The sequence below is a fragment of the Pleurodeles waltl genome, chromosome 10, assembly GCF_031143425.1.
Source record: "Pleurodeles waltl isolate 20211129_DDA chromosome 10, aPleWal1.hap1.20221129, whole genome shotgun sequence".
Lineage (NCBI taxonomy): Eukaryota > Metazoa > Chordata > Amphibia > Caudata > Salamandridae > Pleurodeles > Pleurodeles waltl.
The window spans coordinates 560,925,229-560,941,270 of record NC_090449.1 but is presented as its reverse complement, the minus strand read 5'-3'; the positions used below and the strand labels follow the sequence as shown (position 1 = coordinate 560,941,270).

The window sequence follows — 16,042 nt, the reverse complement described above, 5'->3', positions numbered from 1 at the left end:
CAAAAGCATTTCTCTTCCGATCATGTGGAGGGGGCAGAGAGGCATGAAAGGAGAGGAAAGGTCTTTCCAATCTTTTTAAGTCTCTCAGAGGATTTCTGCTGCTCGATCGACATGCGATCGGGCAGTAGAAATGCCACTAGACACCAGGGAATTAGGTTGATCTGCCCCTGGGGGGCAGAAACCTCAAGACACCAGGGATTTTTTTTTGTTCTATTTTTTTTATATGTGGGGAGCCACCCCTTAGGCAAGGGTCGCTCCCCTGGGGGCTAAATTAATATTAGGCCATTTCTGCCCCCCTTGAGGGTAGGTTAGCCTATTTTCATTAGGCCAATCTGCCCCCAAGGGAGGCAGAAACCACTGGACACCAGGGATTTTTTTTTGTCAGTTTCACATGAGGGGAGCGACCCCTTAGACAAGGGTCGCTCCCCTAGAAGGGGGCAAATTTGTTTTAGGCTATTTCTGCCGCACTTGGGGGCAGATCAGCCTATTGCAATTAGGCCTATCTGCCCCCAGGGGGATCAGAAACCTCCAGGCACCAGGGATTTTTTTTTTTTTTTTATATGTGGGGAGAAACCTCTTAGGCAATGGTTGCTCCCATGGAGGGCAACATTATCTTTTGACCATTTCAGCCCCCCTTGGGGGCAGATTGACCTATTTTTATTAGGCCAATCTGCCCCATGGGGTGCAAAAACCACAAGACACCAGGGATTTATATTTTTTTGTGTCAATTTCACGCAAGGGGAGCGACCCCCTTAGGCAAGGGTCATTCCCCTGGGGGGCAAATTTATTTTAGGCCATTTGTGCCCTCCTTGGGGGCAGATCGGCCTATTTCTTTTAGGCTGATCTACCCCTGGGAAGCAGAAACCACGTAGGCACCAGGGATTGGTGTGTGTGTGTGTATGTGTATGTGTGTGTTTTGTTTGGGGGGGCAGCCCCTTGGGCAAGGGTCGCTCCCCATGGGGGCACATTACTGTGGGCCATATCTGCCCCCATTGGGGGCAGATCAGCCTATTTTTGTAGAAAGCCCACCAGATACCAGGGAAGATTTTTTTTTTCAAAATAAGAGGGTGGGGGTATGGCAATACCCCCACCCCAAATAAATGGGGCCAAAGTTGTTCTGCCCACCAGTGGGCAGATGGGGCAATTACCCCCAATCCACACCCCAGGGGCAGAAAGTCTACTAAATGCCAGGGAATTTAAAAAAACAAAAAATTGTGTGGTGGTGGCTACCAACCAGTATGGGCATGGTGATGCCCCCACCCCAACTGAAGGGGGTAACAGTCTTTTTGGCTCCCACCAGCATACTAAAACATCTTATCCCAAGGCAAGCAAGTGGACATTTGATTATTTGGGGTTTTGGTTTTACATTTGGGCCATGAGAGCTTGGCTAACTCTCAAAATTGTCCCACTTGGAATGGCGAGGGCTGCACTTTTTGAACTTTGGGACGCTGCCATGTAGAAACATCCACAAGACCTAGACACATCTGAAAACTAAACATCTGGGTGAGTCCAAGGTGGTGTGCTTCACATGCAGCCTGCACCATTTTCTTACCAACAATGCCCTGCAAACCTCCAACTTTGCTGGAAATTACACATTGTTCCCCCATTTTTGTGATGGAACCTTCCGGAATCTGCAGGAATCCACAAAATTCCTACCACCCAGCCTTGTCTCATCTATACAGATAGAAATTCTGCTGCACTAGCCTAAAAATGTTTTTTTTTCAAACTGCCCTTTTGGACCCACTTTGGTTCCCCCCTCAATTTCAACATGTTTTTGGCTCTTTCCTGTTACAAGCACTTTGCCCATCTACACAAGTGAGGTATCATTTTTACCGGGAGACTGAGGGGAACATTGGGTGGTAGGAAATTCATCCCAGTGCAGTGATCCCTCAGAAACATGTGGGAACAATTTGATGTTTTAGCTAAATTTGAGGTTTGGTGAGGATTCTGGGAAAGAAAACATTGGGGGATCCACGCAACTCACACCTCCTTGCACTCCCTCGGGTGTCTAGTTTTTCAGAAATGTCTGGGTTTGGTAGGTTTCCCTAGACAGCTGCTGAGCATAGGACCAAAACCGCAGGTGCCCCCCCGCAAAAACAGGTAGTTTTGTATTTGATAATTTTGATGTGTCCAGAGTTTTGGGGCATTACCGGTTGTGAGCACAAGGCCTACCCACACAACTGAGGTACCATTTTTATCGGGAGACTTGGGGACATGCTGGGTGAAAGGAATCTCAGATTCCAGAACGTTCTGTCACAGAAATGTGAGGAAAAAGTGTTTTTTTTAGCCAAATTTTAAGGTTTGCAAAGGATTCTGGGTAACAGAACCGGGAGAGAGACCCACAAGTCATCCCATCTTGGATTCCCCTAGGTCTCTAGTTTAAAAAATGCACAATTTTGGTAGGTTTCCCTAGGTTCCAGCTGAGCTAGAGGCCAAAATCCACGGGTAGGCACTTTGCAAAAAACACCTCTGTTTTCTGTGGAAAAATGTGATGTGTCCACGTTGTGTTTTGGGGCATTTCCTGTCGCGGGCACTAGGCCTACCCACACAAGTGAGGTATCATTTTTTTCGGGAGACTTGGAGGAACACTGGGTGGAAGGAAATTTGTGGCTCCTCTGAGATTCCAGAACTTTCTGTCACCGAAATGTGAGGGAAATTGTTTTTTAGCCAAAATATGAGGTTTGCAAAGGATTCTGGGTAACAGAACCTGGTGAGAGCCCCACAAGTCACCCCATCTTGGATTCCCCTAGGTCTCTAGTTTTCGAAAATGCACAGATTTGGAAGGTTTCCCTAGGTACCGGCTGCGCTAGAGGCCAAAATCCACAGGTAGGCACTTTGCAAGACACACCTCTGTTTTCTGTGGAAAAATGTGATGTGTCCACGTTGGGTTTTGGGGCATTTCCTGTTGCTGGCACTAGGCCTACCCACACAAGTGAGATATCATTTTTATCGGGAGACTTGGGGGAACGCTGGGTGGAAGGAAATTTGTGGCTCCTCTCAGATTCCATTACTTTCTGTCACCGAAATGTGAGGGATATTGTTTTTTTTTAGCCCAATTTTGTGATTTGCAAAGGATTCTGGGTAACAGAACCTGGTGCGAGCCCCACAAGTCACCCCATCTTGGATTCCCCTAGGTCTCTAGTTTTCAAAAATGTACAGGTTTGGTAGGTTTCCCTAGGTGAGCTAGAGGCCAAAATCCACAGGTGGGCACTTTGCAAAAAACACCTCTGTTTTCTTTGGAATAATGTGATGTGTCCATGTTGTGTTTTGGGGCATTTCCTGTTGTGGGCGCTAGGCCTACCCACACAAGTGAGGTATAATTTTTATCGTGAGACTTAGGGGAACATAGGATAGCAAAACAAGAGTTATTGCCCCTTGTATTTCTCTACATTTTTTCCTTCCAAATATAAGACAGTGTGTGAAAAAGACATCTATTTGAGAAATGCCCTGTAATTCACATGCTAGTATGGGCACCCCGGAATTCAGAGATGTGCAAATAACCACTGCTCCTCAACACCTTATCTTGTGCCCATTTGTGAAATACAAAGGTTTTCTTGATACCTAGTTTTCACTCTTTATATTTCAGCAAATGAATTTCTGCATACCAGGTATAGAATGAAAAACCACTGCAAGGTGCGGCTCATTTATTGGCTCTGGATACCTAGGGTTCTTGATGAACCTACAAGCCCTATATATCCCCACAACCAGAATAGTCCAGCAGACATAACGGTATATCGCTTTAAAAAATCTGACATCGCAGGAAAGAGTTACAGAGTAAAACATAGAGAAAAATGGCTGGTTTTTGCACCTCAATTTCAATATTTTTAATTTCAGTTGTTATTTTCTGTAGGAAACCCTTGTAGGATCTACACAAATTACCCATTGCTGAATTCAGAATTGTGTCTACTTTTCATAAATGTTTAGGTTTCTGGTATCCAGCATTGGTTTCACATCCATTTCTGTCACTGACTGGAAGGAGGCTGAAAGCACAAAAAAATCATAAAAATTGGGTATGCCCCAGTAAAATGCCAAAATCGTTTTGAAAAATTGGGTTTTCTGTTTCAAGTCTGCCTGTTCCTGAAAGCTGGGAAGCTGGTGATTTTAGCAACACAAACCCTTTGTTGATACCATTTTCAGGGGAAAAAACACAAGCATTCTTCTGCTGCCCTTTTTCCCATTTTTTTTAAACAAAATGTTCGCTGTATTTTGGCTAATTTCTTGGTCTCCTTTATGGGAACCCACAAAGTCTGGGTACCTCTAGAATCCCTAAGATGTTGGAAAAAAGGACGCAAATTTGACATGGGTAGCTTATGTAGACAAAAAGTTATGAGGGCCTAAGAGCACCCTGCCCCAAATAGCCAAAAAAAGGCCTGCCACCTGAGGGGGAAAAGGCCTGGCAGCGAAGGGGTTAATCACTAGGTATCGAAAAGTAACTGGTTCCCAGTTCAATCTGAGATCTCATGGTATATAAAGGGGAAAACAGTTCCATATGTTAAAGAAACACTAATTACATTTTGTTTGTGCAATTTACATCCCAAATATTTTGAAGATTCCATGTGTATTTGACACTTAGAGATAACACAGATCGCTAGTGTCGCTTTTGCTCAATTTCAAAACCATTTTAAGACAGGGACAAAGAGGGCAAATGCCTTGCACAACTTTGCAAGGGGTCTGGCCCCTGCTCACCCTTAACAAGCATGAAGAGTGGACCATTGCACCAGAAGAGTTTGCCAAGGAGGGTGGGTGCTGCTTGTTCAACCACTTGACAGTGCCTCTTCCATTTCTCTCTTGTCTGCAGCGACAACTCCCCAGGTATCCAATACCTTCTGATAGTCTTGGTGGACCCATCTTGTCTGATTTTAGGAATTGTCCCACCTTGTTCTTCTTTTCCTTATTTATCTGGTTCTTAGCAACAACCTCCCACTTGATCTCGATTTCATCCGCCTCTTTTATTATCTTTGACTGGTAGTCTGGGCTCCCAGTTCTGAGATAAATGTAGAGTCTCAGACATACACTCTAGTTTTTTGAGACTACAGACAAGTTGTGGGTACCTCACATCCTGACATCAGGTGTGAGACTGTCACCCACACCATCTGCCCTGCCTCATTATTATTTTTTTTTAGGTTGAAAGTCCATGGGCGGTTGGGGTGAGCCAGATGCTTTTGTTCAATTTGTTTAAACTAGCATAAGGTTAATTACCTTATTGTATCCCAAACTGTTTACCAGGGTTTTTAAAACGTTCAAGAACATAATCATAATGTTGTTGTTACTTTCTCTTTAAGAAAGATTGGGTAGATTTGGGTAGGGGTGATGGTTTTGACACAGTGGTGAAGGGCATTCATTTACTATTGAACAAGGACCTAATGTGACACCTCAATGTAGCATATACCAAGAGGCAATCACAAAAAGACCACAATGAATAAATAATGCTATGTTAAAAAAAAAAAGAGTAAATAAATGCACTGATAAGGTAGTGAGTCATAGCCTCTCTTGGGTGTGTCTGTAAAACTGAGGCTTGTTCTTGAATTTTTGTCCAGAATTTTAATCCTTTCGTCCTGAATTTTGACCCTTTGTCCAAAATCTTTTACATTCCTGTCCAGAATTTGCCTCAATGCCAGGTGGTCACCCTAGCTATATTACAAATGCCATAGGCAATAATGTACCTGTAATGCGGTGAACAGGACATCTGCCATTTTTGTGACGGCAGGTCCAGAGTGCCAAACTCTAAATAAGGACTATAGTTCTCTATTTTTAAAAACTAGGACCTGCACATGGAGAAAACAGGTTGGATTACAGAGTTTTAAAGACACATCAACTAAAACAGTAAACCTGGCTTTTTTCATTGAATTCTATCACCAAAGGAAAAAGCGCAACAATTGACAAAAGGAAAATCGTGTGACTTTACTTCCGTGGCAAATTTTCAGCTATTATGCATGTAAAATGTAGGAAACTTTCTGCGCAGTGAAATTTGTAATGGATGAAGTATCACAGATCTCGCAACACCACACTCGCTCATCTGACGCAAAATCCTATGTATGTTTATCACAGTATCACTAGAGCAAGCACGGCCAATGAAAGACGTCATCGGTGAATGATGGGCAGGAAATGCGGCTCGGCGCTACTTTTTGCCGTTTGCTCAATGCTCCGCTGCGGATTTGCTCGCAGCATTGAGTCGAGTGGGCTGCGGTAAACCTCTTTACTTGGCTCCTTCGCTTCTAGCCCACGCCTCCTTTCGAAAACGGAACCTGCTGCTGCAGCAGCTTTTACTGCTGGTCTGTAAACGACAGCCTGCCAGCTGGGCTATGAAGAGCAGAAGACGCGGACAAGTCCCTCAGCAGAAACAAATGTGCCTCAACTGGCGGTGCTACATTATTAATGTGCGCGCCCTAATTGGGTGAATCATGGGTTAGCCAGTATGCAGGCATTCGCTGACTAATGTCTTTTGGAAGAATCTGTGCTGTAGGTGGGAGGAGCTAATTTTAAATTATTTATCAATTTGTCCTAAATCGTGACTTCAGATTCACCCATGGATTTTCTGTTCCTTCTGAAGAGCGTGAATGTTTATGTTTCCTGTAGATAAAAGGCAAAGTAGTTCAAGTTACATTTGGACTTCTGCGCCAAGGAAATCAGCTAATGGAAAGTGAATGCATAAATACGCCGTGGGGACGCTTGAGTTTAATCTACGCTACAAATGAGTGATAAGGATCTTCTGGAATGTTTTATTGTTTTTTTAACAGACCACATTCTAAGATAGCTGATGGAGTTAGACGTTAATTCTAATGCGTGCATCCAACGAGCCTAGGTGTGCTCCTCTGTTGAGACACCTTAGGTGGTTAATGCACTTCTTTTAACGTTTGGTGTGAAATCTCTGATTGCAGGTTTGCATCACCATAAAGTAGGTTAGATCAGTACTATACTTACTGTAGAGCATTGTGTGTAATCTGAATGTCCCGGTGTGTTTTTTATTTCAAGATATCTCGGTGGGTTTGTATATCTAGAATGAGTGGCACTGGGTCTATCCCTAGTATATTATCTCAGGAAGTTTTGCTCCCCACTGCTAACGGCTGCATGCAACCTCTAAGATATATGTTTGAAACTTTGCAAGTTTTAACTTAATCTTTCATTCTACTGCGGGTGACAAAATTGGTTCCATCACGTGGATTGTAATAACACAGACTATTAAACTCCAAAAGCAATTCAGTTATTAATGTGTATTATGCAAATAGTAATTTTAAGGCAGATACGCACAGAGACCTACATACATTAGGTACACACAGACCTTCACAATTCAAAACAACTTAATTTTGTCCCTTTGCTACCTACTAAAGTGACACAGAAAGGTGTATCTTTGATTCGTCTAACACAGAGAGAGAAATGGAGGTACATCCAACGCACGCAGGCCAAAGCAAACAAAAAAAAAAAAAGGCAATGGTGATATTGATTATGCCTGGCATAGGCATTTGACCAATCTTAGTAGAAAGATATGTGTATCTGTTATACTGGATGAGGAAGCCTCATCTGCGTTTTGCGGCATTTTTTATCAGTGGCTACCTTACCCCACCCTGGTAAGAAATGCTTCCTTTATGGACTCAACTTCTATATGAGTGAGTTCATTAAATGAGACACACTTGATAAGGTGGGATTCAGAAAAGTTAAAAAATATCTTGAGATAAACTAAGGAATTACCTTCAATGGTAGATACCTCCGGTATTGTTATAAACAAAAGTGGACAATACCCATTCGGTTAAGTCTAAAATGTTTCTGCTCATACTAGTGCTGCAGGAGTGAGTCAGGGGCATTCATCAGGGCTTAAAGCATTCCTATTACTCAATTTAAGTTTGTCTCAAGGTATTTTTAGCTTTTCTGGATCCCAACTTATCAAGTGTGTCTTTTATGAAGAACTCTTTCATACAGAGGTTGAGTCCATCCTGGTAGTACCAGGCCATAAAACATGGGTGACACTTCTTCATGCAGTATAACTGATACACATATCTATCTACTAAGAGAGGTTTAGTTCCTATGCCAGGCTCAACCAATTTCACTATTGCATTTTGTGGGTTTGTCTTGTATCTTTGATTCCTCTGATGCTCTGATAATTCTAGTAGCCAGATATAAGTGTCCAGGTGTACTTCTTTTGACTTTGACTCCTTCTTAAGGACTGGAAACTAAGACGAATGGAACCATAGATTGTCCTTAAAGTGCGGTATGCAGAGCTTAGTGCGAGAGAGAGAGAGAGAGAGAGAGAGAGAGAGAGAGAGAGAGAGAGAGAGAGAGAGAGAGAGAGAGAGAGAGAGAGAGAGAGAGAGAGAGAGAGAGAGAGAGAGAGAGAGATTCAGTTCCTCCTCCTCTTGTCAGCTGCTGCTATTCACAATAAACACAGAACATGCATGGGTGCCACCAGCTGTGCATTAGTATAAGTGCACAGCAGAAACTCAAACATCGGGGGATTTGAAGGAATTGTCTTTGAACTCTATTCCACATAAAAATAGCTGCCAGAACTGGATACTGGTTAATTAGGGGAAAAGAAAGTACATTTTCTGAGCTAAAATATTAATTGATCACGTATGATAAATCCTATGCAGCTGGGATTGTGTGGCTGGATAGTTTTTTATTATAGATAAATACACAAAACTGAAATCAGATTTTCAAACAACATTGCTTTGTAGTTTATACTATATTCACTCTGTTGTTGTACAATTTGACCAATAGTTGGAATACTCTATGATTCTCGAATAAAACAGAAAACAACACAACAAATCACTAATGAAGTAATGAGAAGTGGTAGATTTTCTGAAAAAGAAAAAGTTATGATGTGTGCCTGTGTGTCTATAATTCATATCATTGACAGTCCATTGCTCATGTTTACTTGCACAGGTCTGTTGACAATATTATTAGTTTAGCATATATTTTTTCTTTTGACCTGATTAAGTCTCTGCATTGATCACTGAGTAAGCTGAAACGTGTCAATGTAGACTGTAAATTTGGCAATATGGAAGCAGAAAAACATTCTTGTATATTTGTTTTTGCAACTATGCAAATCGTCTGCTACACATAAGTGTTGAAGTATGACATGTAGTCTTTCAAAACTTAAGTGGTTGCTTTTCTTTTACCTTCAACGTTACCAGTTGGTATAGACAGTTCTTTGGGCAGCACCTGTTAAAGTGTGTTTTTTCTTATTTTTCCACTTCACTAACAAAAAATGTTTTACAAAAACACTCTCAATTGACTACTGTTTCAAGTCCTGTTAACATATTTCACTTTTTTCTATTGGATAATGCCTCTCCAAAGATTGATTGGACACTTCACTCCATGCAACTAAGGGAAAAACAATCCGGTCCTATCCTTTTGTGTGTCAGCTTAATGCCTCAGGGTGTTGTAGTCTTGGCTCGCTGCTATAGGACTAATTAGACCAAAACACGTAATGGCAATAATTTGCAGGTGAAAAGTTCAGGATCGAATTCTTTGTCTGTGATCTGGTTCAGATTGTGGGAGGGTGTTTCGGATAAAGTAACAACTGGGAGATTTGTATTTGAGACTGATGGCAGTGTGAGGTTCTCAAAGAGCCTGTACTGGGTCATAAAGGTGTTCAATATACTTGCTCATCCATTCCTTGGCCTATCTACAGAGCACACAGTACAATGGCCATATATGTGCCAACTGTAATTGTGTGTCTATAAAAAAGAGTGTGTAGGATTTAAAGAGCGTCCAAATATTGACAGCACCAAATAAAAAGAAAATGCAGTGTGCTTACAAGCGAGTGGACAGCTTACAAGCGAGTGTGGGGTGATGGTGACATGTAGAGGATGAAAGGAGGTACGTGGGGAAGGAAAGAGTGAAAAAGACAGTGGTAACAAGGAAAGAGATGTGGTGTTAGGTATGAAGATGCAGAATTTCAGAAAGATGCAGGGAGAAAAAGGAAATAAGAGCTTGACAAATTGTGTCTACTGAGCACAGTGATGTGAAAGGAAGAATGGGAATAACTGTGGCAAGTCAAAGACCACTACCATTCCAGTAGTCCTTATTTATCTTCATTTCTCTGACTCATATTTTCAGAATTGAAAAAAAAAATCGAATTATTCACAAGAAAATCGCCCTTGTTACTCTTTTAACTGATACTGCTATCAATAATTAGCAAAGTCAATAGGTATAGCTAGTTCGTCATGTTTGTTGTTGTATGATATATCTGAATACAACAACTCAAAACTCACTGAAAAGCACCCAAAAACAGGATTTTAGTTTATTAATTTCCAGACAAGCTCGAAATCACAAAGGCTACAGCTTTTGAAAAGGATTATTAGTTTCGCTTCATTGGCATGCCCCTTTTAGAGACCCAATCCCTCCTCCATTTTCACCCCACTGAGAACACTATCATCATTAATATGCAATGACATTGTCCAGTTTGATTCTGAGAGCTGTAGTCCTGGTTTTCAATCAAACCGATTACGCTACAAGGGCTAGAACACAACAGTATGTATAAAGAATACTGAAACTGGATTAAGGGTGTCCTAGGAACATGAAGTCATAAAATACCGTTCTACATCGCCTAAAAATGATTAGTTGTCACAACCAATGACAACACAGAGCTGTGCAGTGATACTCTGCTTTGATGTGGGACGTGCACTGGAAATGGACGGGGTGAGGTAGAGGCAGGTGAACAGCAAGCACTATTGAAGTTGAAAGCACCAGAAACGAAGTTCTAAAAGGAGACCGCTGGTTACCACCTAACCGTTTTTTTATTTGTGACCACAAAGGCATCCTTGCTGATTTTTTGCTCACGGAAAGCCTTCTTTTTGGGCTCCAGCATCCACATGGGGGTGGAGAGAAGAACGTGTAAACTGAGAGAAACACAAATGCAGAGGAAAACAGCTGAAAAACACATGCACTCCAAGAAGAGCCTAACCCAAAGGAAAAAAAGTATTACATGAAAAGCATGCGGTAGACGCATAGAAGCCATAGAAGCCAGCCAACCAAAAGAGATGGTAAAGAGGCTATGCTGCACGGGAGGGACAAACACATTTTTGACAAGCTGGGACACAAATAAGAAGCAAGCAAATGAGGATAACAGGAAAGCCAACCAATAGTCAGCATTGGGTGGACTCCAAGCCCCAGTATGTTCTTGGTAAGCCCACAGTATTTCTCACAATGGACAGCACATGCACTGTCTAGTATGCAAGACCGAAAGATCTGCTATTTTATCAGGATGAGTGGTGTGAGGGGAAGTGACAAAAGAGATAAACGATTTTTACTAAGGTGTGAGGGGAAATGGCAAAATACATTCAAAGAGCACTGCATGGCATTCTCTTCGAGGCAGGCATCCTAACAGCACAGCCCTCCGTAAGTTACTTGTCAGACAACACTGCAATGCAGATCCTGTGAAATGGATTGAAATAACAACACACCATTCATACAGAGTTTGCAGCTTTCGCGCCCTGTACAGCATGGGTGATATTATTACCGCAATTAATTGTTTTCGTTTTGTTGTGTTTTCCTTTACAGCACTCCCAACCACGTCACTAGCAATCATCCCAAAAGCACCGAAAGGGGTAGGGAAGATAGCAACAACAGTGTGATGATCAATTTCAGAATATGTTTCAATTAAATGAAAGGTAAAGATTTTACGAAGAGTGAGTGGATGGACCAAGTTTATAGCCCGTGAGTTATCTCAGCAGCTGGCGCTTAACCCGCTCAGCTATTGCACCTGCACTGTTGCGCTTCGCAAGGAATTGCACCGTGTTTATATTGCGATTCGCCCCGCCGTGGTCTGATTGCACGTCTGCGGGAGGGGTGTTGGGAAGCGCTGCAGGCTTCCTCCACAGACCCGCTGTACACATTCTGACGGTTGGCTCTCATTTTGTGACGTGGGTGCTTCCCAGAATGCCATGTATTTAGTGCATTACACAGGTAGGCGAGAGGGAGACACATCCCCACCTGTTCATTCCGCGCCTCCGGTTTTTGTTTCACGTGTTGACCAGTAGACTCCGTGCACTCGGTGCGGGGACGGCGCTCTACACACACACTTCACGTCGACCATACAACGTTGAATGGTAACGAAACTAGAGCCTCCAGTCCCCCACCCCCAACAGTACATGGAGGAGCCAATTCACTGCGCTGAGGGGAGCCCCTCGGAGCTCTCTCCCCACGCCCCCCCCGGTGGTTGCGGGGGCCTTTGTTACGCCACTGCACAGACCCCCTACCTACCACGATCTCCCGCGGTTTGATACTATAAACCCACTCCAATATGCTAGCTCTTACATCGAAAGCTCCGTGTATTCCTCACTCGTGTCTTCAGTTGCGCCAAATACTACACAGTGACAAGAAGTCTGCAGTAGTAGAAATATCCGGGAGCATATCTTTGTCTTTCTAGCAATCGACTAGACGTCTTCAGTTCCACCAGATTCAGGCGTCAAACGGTGATACAGTGGAACCAGGCTCCCCCTTCATCCTCCAGGTTTTATCTCCTGTCAAGGGGGAACTCTCTACTTCAACCCAAGACCCTCACGTAGCGACCTGTAATGTCGGCATTGGATAACAAGCATGAGCGCCGGGTGCCTCCCTTAATGCAACGAGCTAGGTATAGCATTAGAGCACGTACTGGCTCGCTTAGAGGCGCTTCCAAGTAGCGACTAGTGGTCTGCTTGTTCTTCCATTCTAAACAGTGCTCCAACACCACTGCGTGGCACGAAAATACTAAATGCCCGCCCACGGTCACACATGTTTCATCCAGTGAGGAAGCCAGGCTGCAGCCTAAAGCTTGTCGTTCCAAAGTCGTTAACTTAAGCAGCAGAACAACGCGTCTCCCCTCATATCACTCAGCCCTTGTTGTCACTTATTCTAATTAGTAAACTTATAGAACATGTTTTTCTGGTATGTCAGGTGGTTTCTTTCTATATATGTAATTGTTTTTTCACAGCAGTATGATGTCTCCCTTAATCAAGCATCCAGAAGCAGCCACATTGTGGACTGGGGCTATGTAAACCGCATATAAATTACATTTCTATGGGTGATGGAAACATTGGCAGATGTGCCCTGCAATTTTCCCTGAACAGTTTTCCAGTGTGGATGACTGTGCTTACAGGTACCCGCCAAAGTGAACTCCTGCAAGGTGCCAAAGACGTTTCAAGTGCCCAGTGGTCCCTTGTACTTACATGGATCCAAGGAACTTCCAAGAACAGAGACCAACATGACTACACAGCACCCATGTTGCCCCTTCCAATCCCACAGACTATGAAACCTCTCTTCAAGCATTCCTGGTACCCAAACCCCCTTCTCATGTAACAGGATTCAAATTTCTCCCTCTGGTGATGACACCGCAAGTCAACGCCTGACATCTCTCCACTCCCCTCCCTCTCATGCTGAGGTACAGGTCACCTAAGCAACTACAGGTAGAATGCCGAAATAACCACAGTCCACTGGGTTCGCCATCTTCCAGTGCCTGACTTTCCCAGTCCAAGCAATTTCGATACAATGACCCTCTAAAGTCGATGCAAGTAATAGAAAGCAGGGCAACTACTACTAAAATGCAGATGAGGCCTACGGGGAGAGAAAATGATTTTGGAAGTAGGGAACCAGGTTCGAGTCCTGGCGTTGACTCAACATCAAGTGATGCTGGGAAAATGATATAATCTCCTACTGCCTAAAAACAAAAAAGGAAAAAATTGGCCGGGCGTAATGTTTAGCGCATGTAAAGCGCTCGGTCACTGGGTCAAGTTCCTGCTATATAAAACTGCAAAAAAAATAATGGAAATAAGAAAAAAGCAAGCTGTCTACCCCACCCTAGATGGCATATGACATGAGCTCTACTCCCGCCCGTAATTGAGCGCCTGATTTCACCCCGGCCTTCACCTTTAAATGCAAGATCTTGCATCAATCTGTCCTCACAGCCCGTAGACCCTCACCCCAGGAATTCTTTACAGTGGGTAATCCGCCGACTGTAACTCATGGGGACCTGAGCTCTGACATGTCTTCTTCATGAGAGCGAAGGCTGTGATCCGTGGAATATCACTCTGTCACCATGGACTGCATTTACATTGCCTGTCATTATTAGGCGTTATTGGTAACATGATTGAACTTCAGAATTAAGTTAGAAATTAAACATGGATTAGAAGTGTGGGTATGTGCCAACTGTGAATAACAAAACAGAGACGAGACAGAAGAAACAGGATGTTTATCACACGTGTGCATTTATGCGAGACGTAGCTTATTAAAAAAAAAAAAACAGAGCTCTGGTGGTATAGTGACCCCAAATGACATTCCCACGCACGCCGCAGAAAACATTTCTGTAAACGTTTCGTTGTACTTACAGATGTGAGCGCCAAACTGCAGAGTAAAGAGAGCACGAGGTATGTTCTTAAAAGCTCCATGACAACGGCAGGACTGGGGTCAGACGCTTTCCTCCTTCTTCAAAAGTATTTTAAATAATATCAAATGTCACCGTCCTCCCACAGAGAAAGTAAAAAAAAGTAAAAAATAAAAGGATTAAAACAAAAAGTTCACTGCAGCTCGCAGGAAGTTGACTTGAAAATCTTCGGTGAGCTGAACGGCGCTTTCCTTAGCAAAGAGTGCGGGATGGCAGAAAAGTCCTCTTGGGGTGGGCACCTGGGGGATGCATGAGTTGCATGTCCTTGCTCGGGGTTACACTTGCAGCACAGAGGCTGTCACCAGCAACGTGCCCCCTCCTCCCTGCCGATCCAGGAAAACCCCCCAGTCAGCTATCTGCTCTCGTCTCCCTGTTCTGCCTTTCAAGCCCGCACTTTCATTAAAGAAAATAAAGTCAGGCAGAGGGGTGGGACCGGGGTGAATGCTGCGGCGCACGAGCCAGTAACTGCAAGTCTACGACACTGGGGGAGGCGCTTTGGCGTAGTGGGTGAGTACGTGGGAGGTGCTTTTAGGTGACATGCCAGGATCTGATGGTGTGAGTGTGATAACGATCCTCTCAGCCCTTTGGTCCAGTTCCGCTCCTCAGCAGCTCATACCAATAGGTTCCTAACAGGCAGGAGGCAGGAACCCAAGATCTGAGTAGTCTGATGCGGCAGCCGGTACCGTGGACACAGAAAGTTCACCTGCATGCCCATTATGCGCGTGTTATTGACGCCTGGGTGTAAATTGCCTTTCAGGTGCCGGAGTCCCCCCAGCCCCCGAGATCTTGTGATGTCAGGCACAGTTCACCACATTTTGGTGAGTGAAAGTGGAGGGAGGGTGATCATTAATATCTGCATTTATTTCCCTGGTGTTTTCCAGTGGCGGCTGGTGGCCTTTAAAAGTGATGGGACGTAATATTTGTCTCGAATTCAAGTCGCAAATCTGCTCTGATATTCGTGGTGGGGGAGATATTCGAGCACACTCAGTCTTTCTATCTTACTCATTCTCAATCAGTCCCATTAACTTACTCTGATTCACACCTCTACTTACTCTAAGTGACTTCACATCACTGGCTCAATTTGTCACACTGACCTACTCAGTCCCACTCATTCTGAACCACTCAGTCTCACTCTTTCCCACTGAGTCCTACTCTTTCTGACTCACTCAGTCTCACACAGACTCACTCAATCCTACTCTGATTCACTCAGTCCCACTCTGATACACTTAGTCCGCCTCATTTAAATTCACTCAGTATCACTCACTCATACTAGTTTTACTCATTCACTCCACGGACTGAGTCAGTATCAGTTTGACTCACTGAGTGTCACTGACTGACTCAGACTCAGTCAGCCTCACTCAGCCTCCTACATTCTCAATCAGCCTAACATAGATCCAGTCATTATCACTCAATCAATCTCACTCTGCACTCAGCCTTCCTAACAATGACATGCACCCCGGGACGTGGACAACCAGCGAAAACAGGGACACTCCTCCATGTCAGATTCACCTTCCTAGTTATGATGTGCACACCAGTGACCTGGTCGCTCCATATGTGCACTCACTCACTCTCTAGAGAGTGTCACTTCCATATGCAGTCATAGACATCTCCCAAGCAGTGAATGATCACTTTCTGTAAAGCACTCATAATTCATTCTAACCTAATATAACCTAAGGCAAAAAAGCA

The 16,042-nt window shown here is 43.7% G+C and overlaps 1 protein-coding gene across 2 annotated transcripts in view; it reads right to left on the bottom strand.

The window, feature by feature from the left end:
- Positions 1–14,799, bottom strand: part of VIPR1 (vasoactive intestinal peptide receptor 1) — a 997,445-nt gene extending 982,646 nt beyond the window's left edge. Inside the window, exon 1 of one of the 2 annotated variants that reach the window (XM_069210994.1) lies at positions 14,301–14,799. In XM_069210994.1, the coding sequence (XP_069067095.1) occupies positions 14,301–14,360 (60 nt within the window). In that variant the 5' untranslated portion in view covers positions 14,361–14,799. The remainder of the gene's footprint in view (positions 1–14,300) is intronic. The other variant, XM_069210995.1, reaches the window with a different exon arrangement.
- Positions 14,800–16,042: the final 1,243 nt, after the last annotated feature.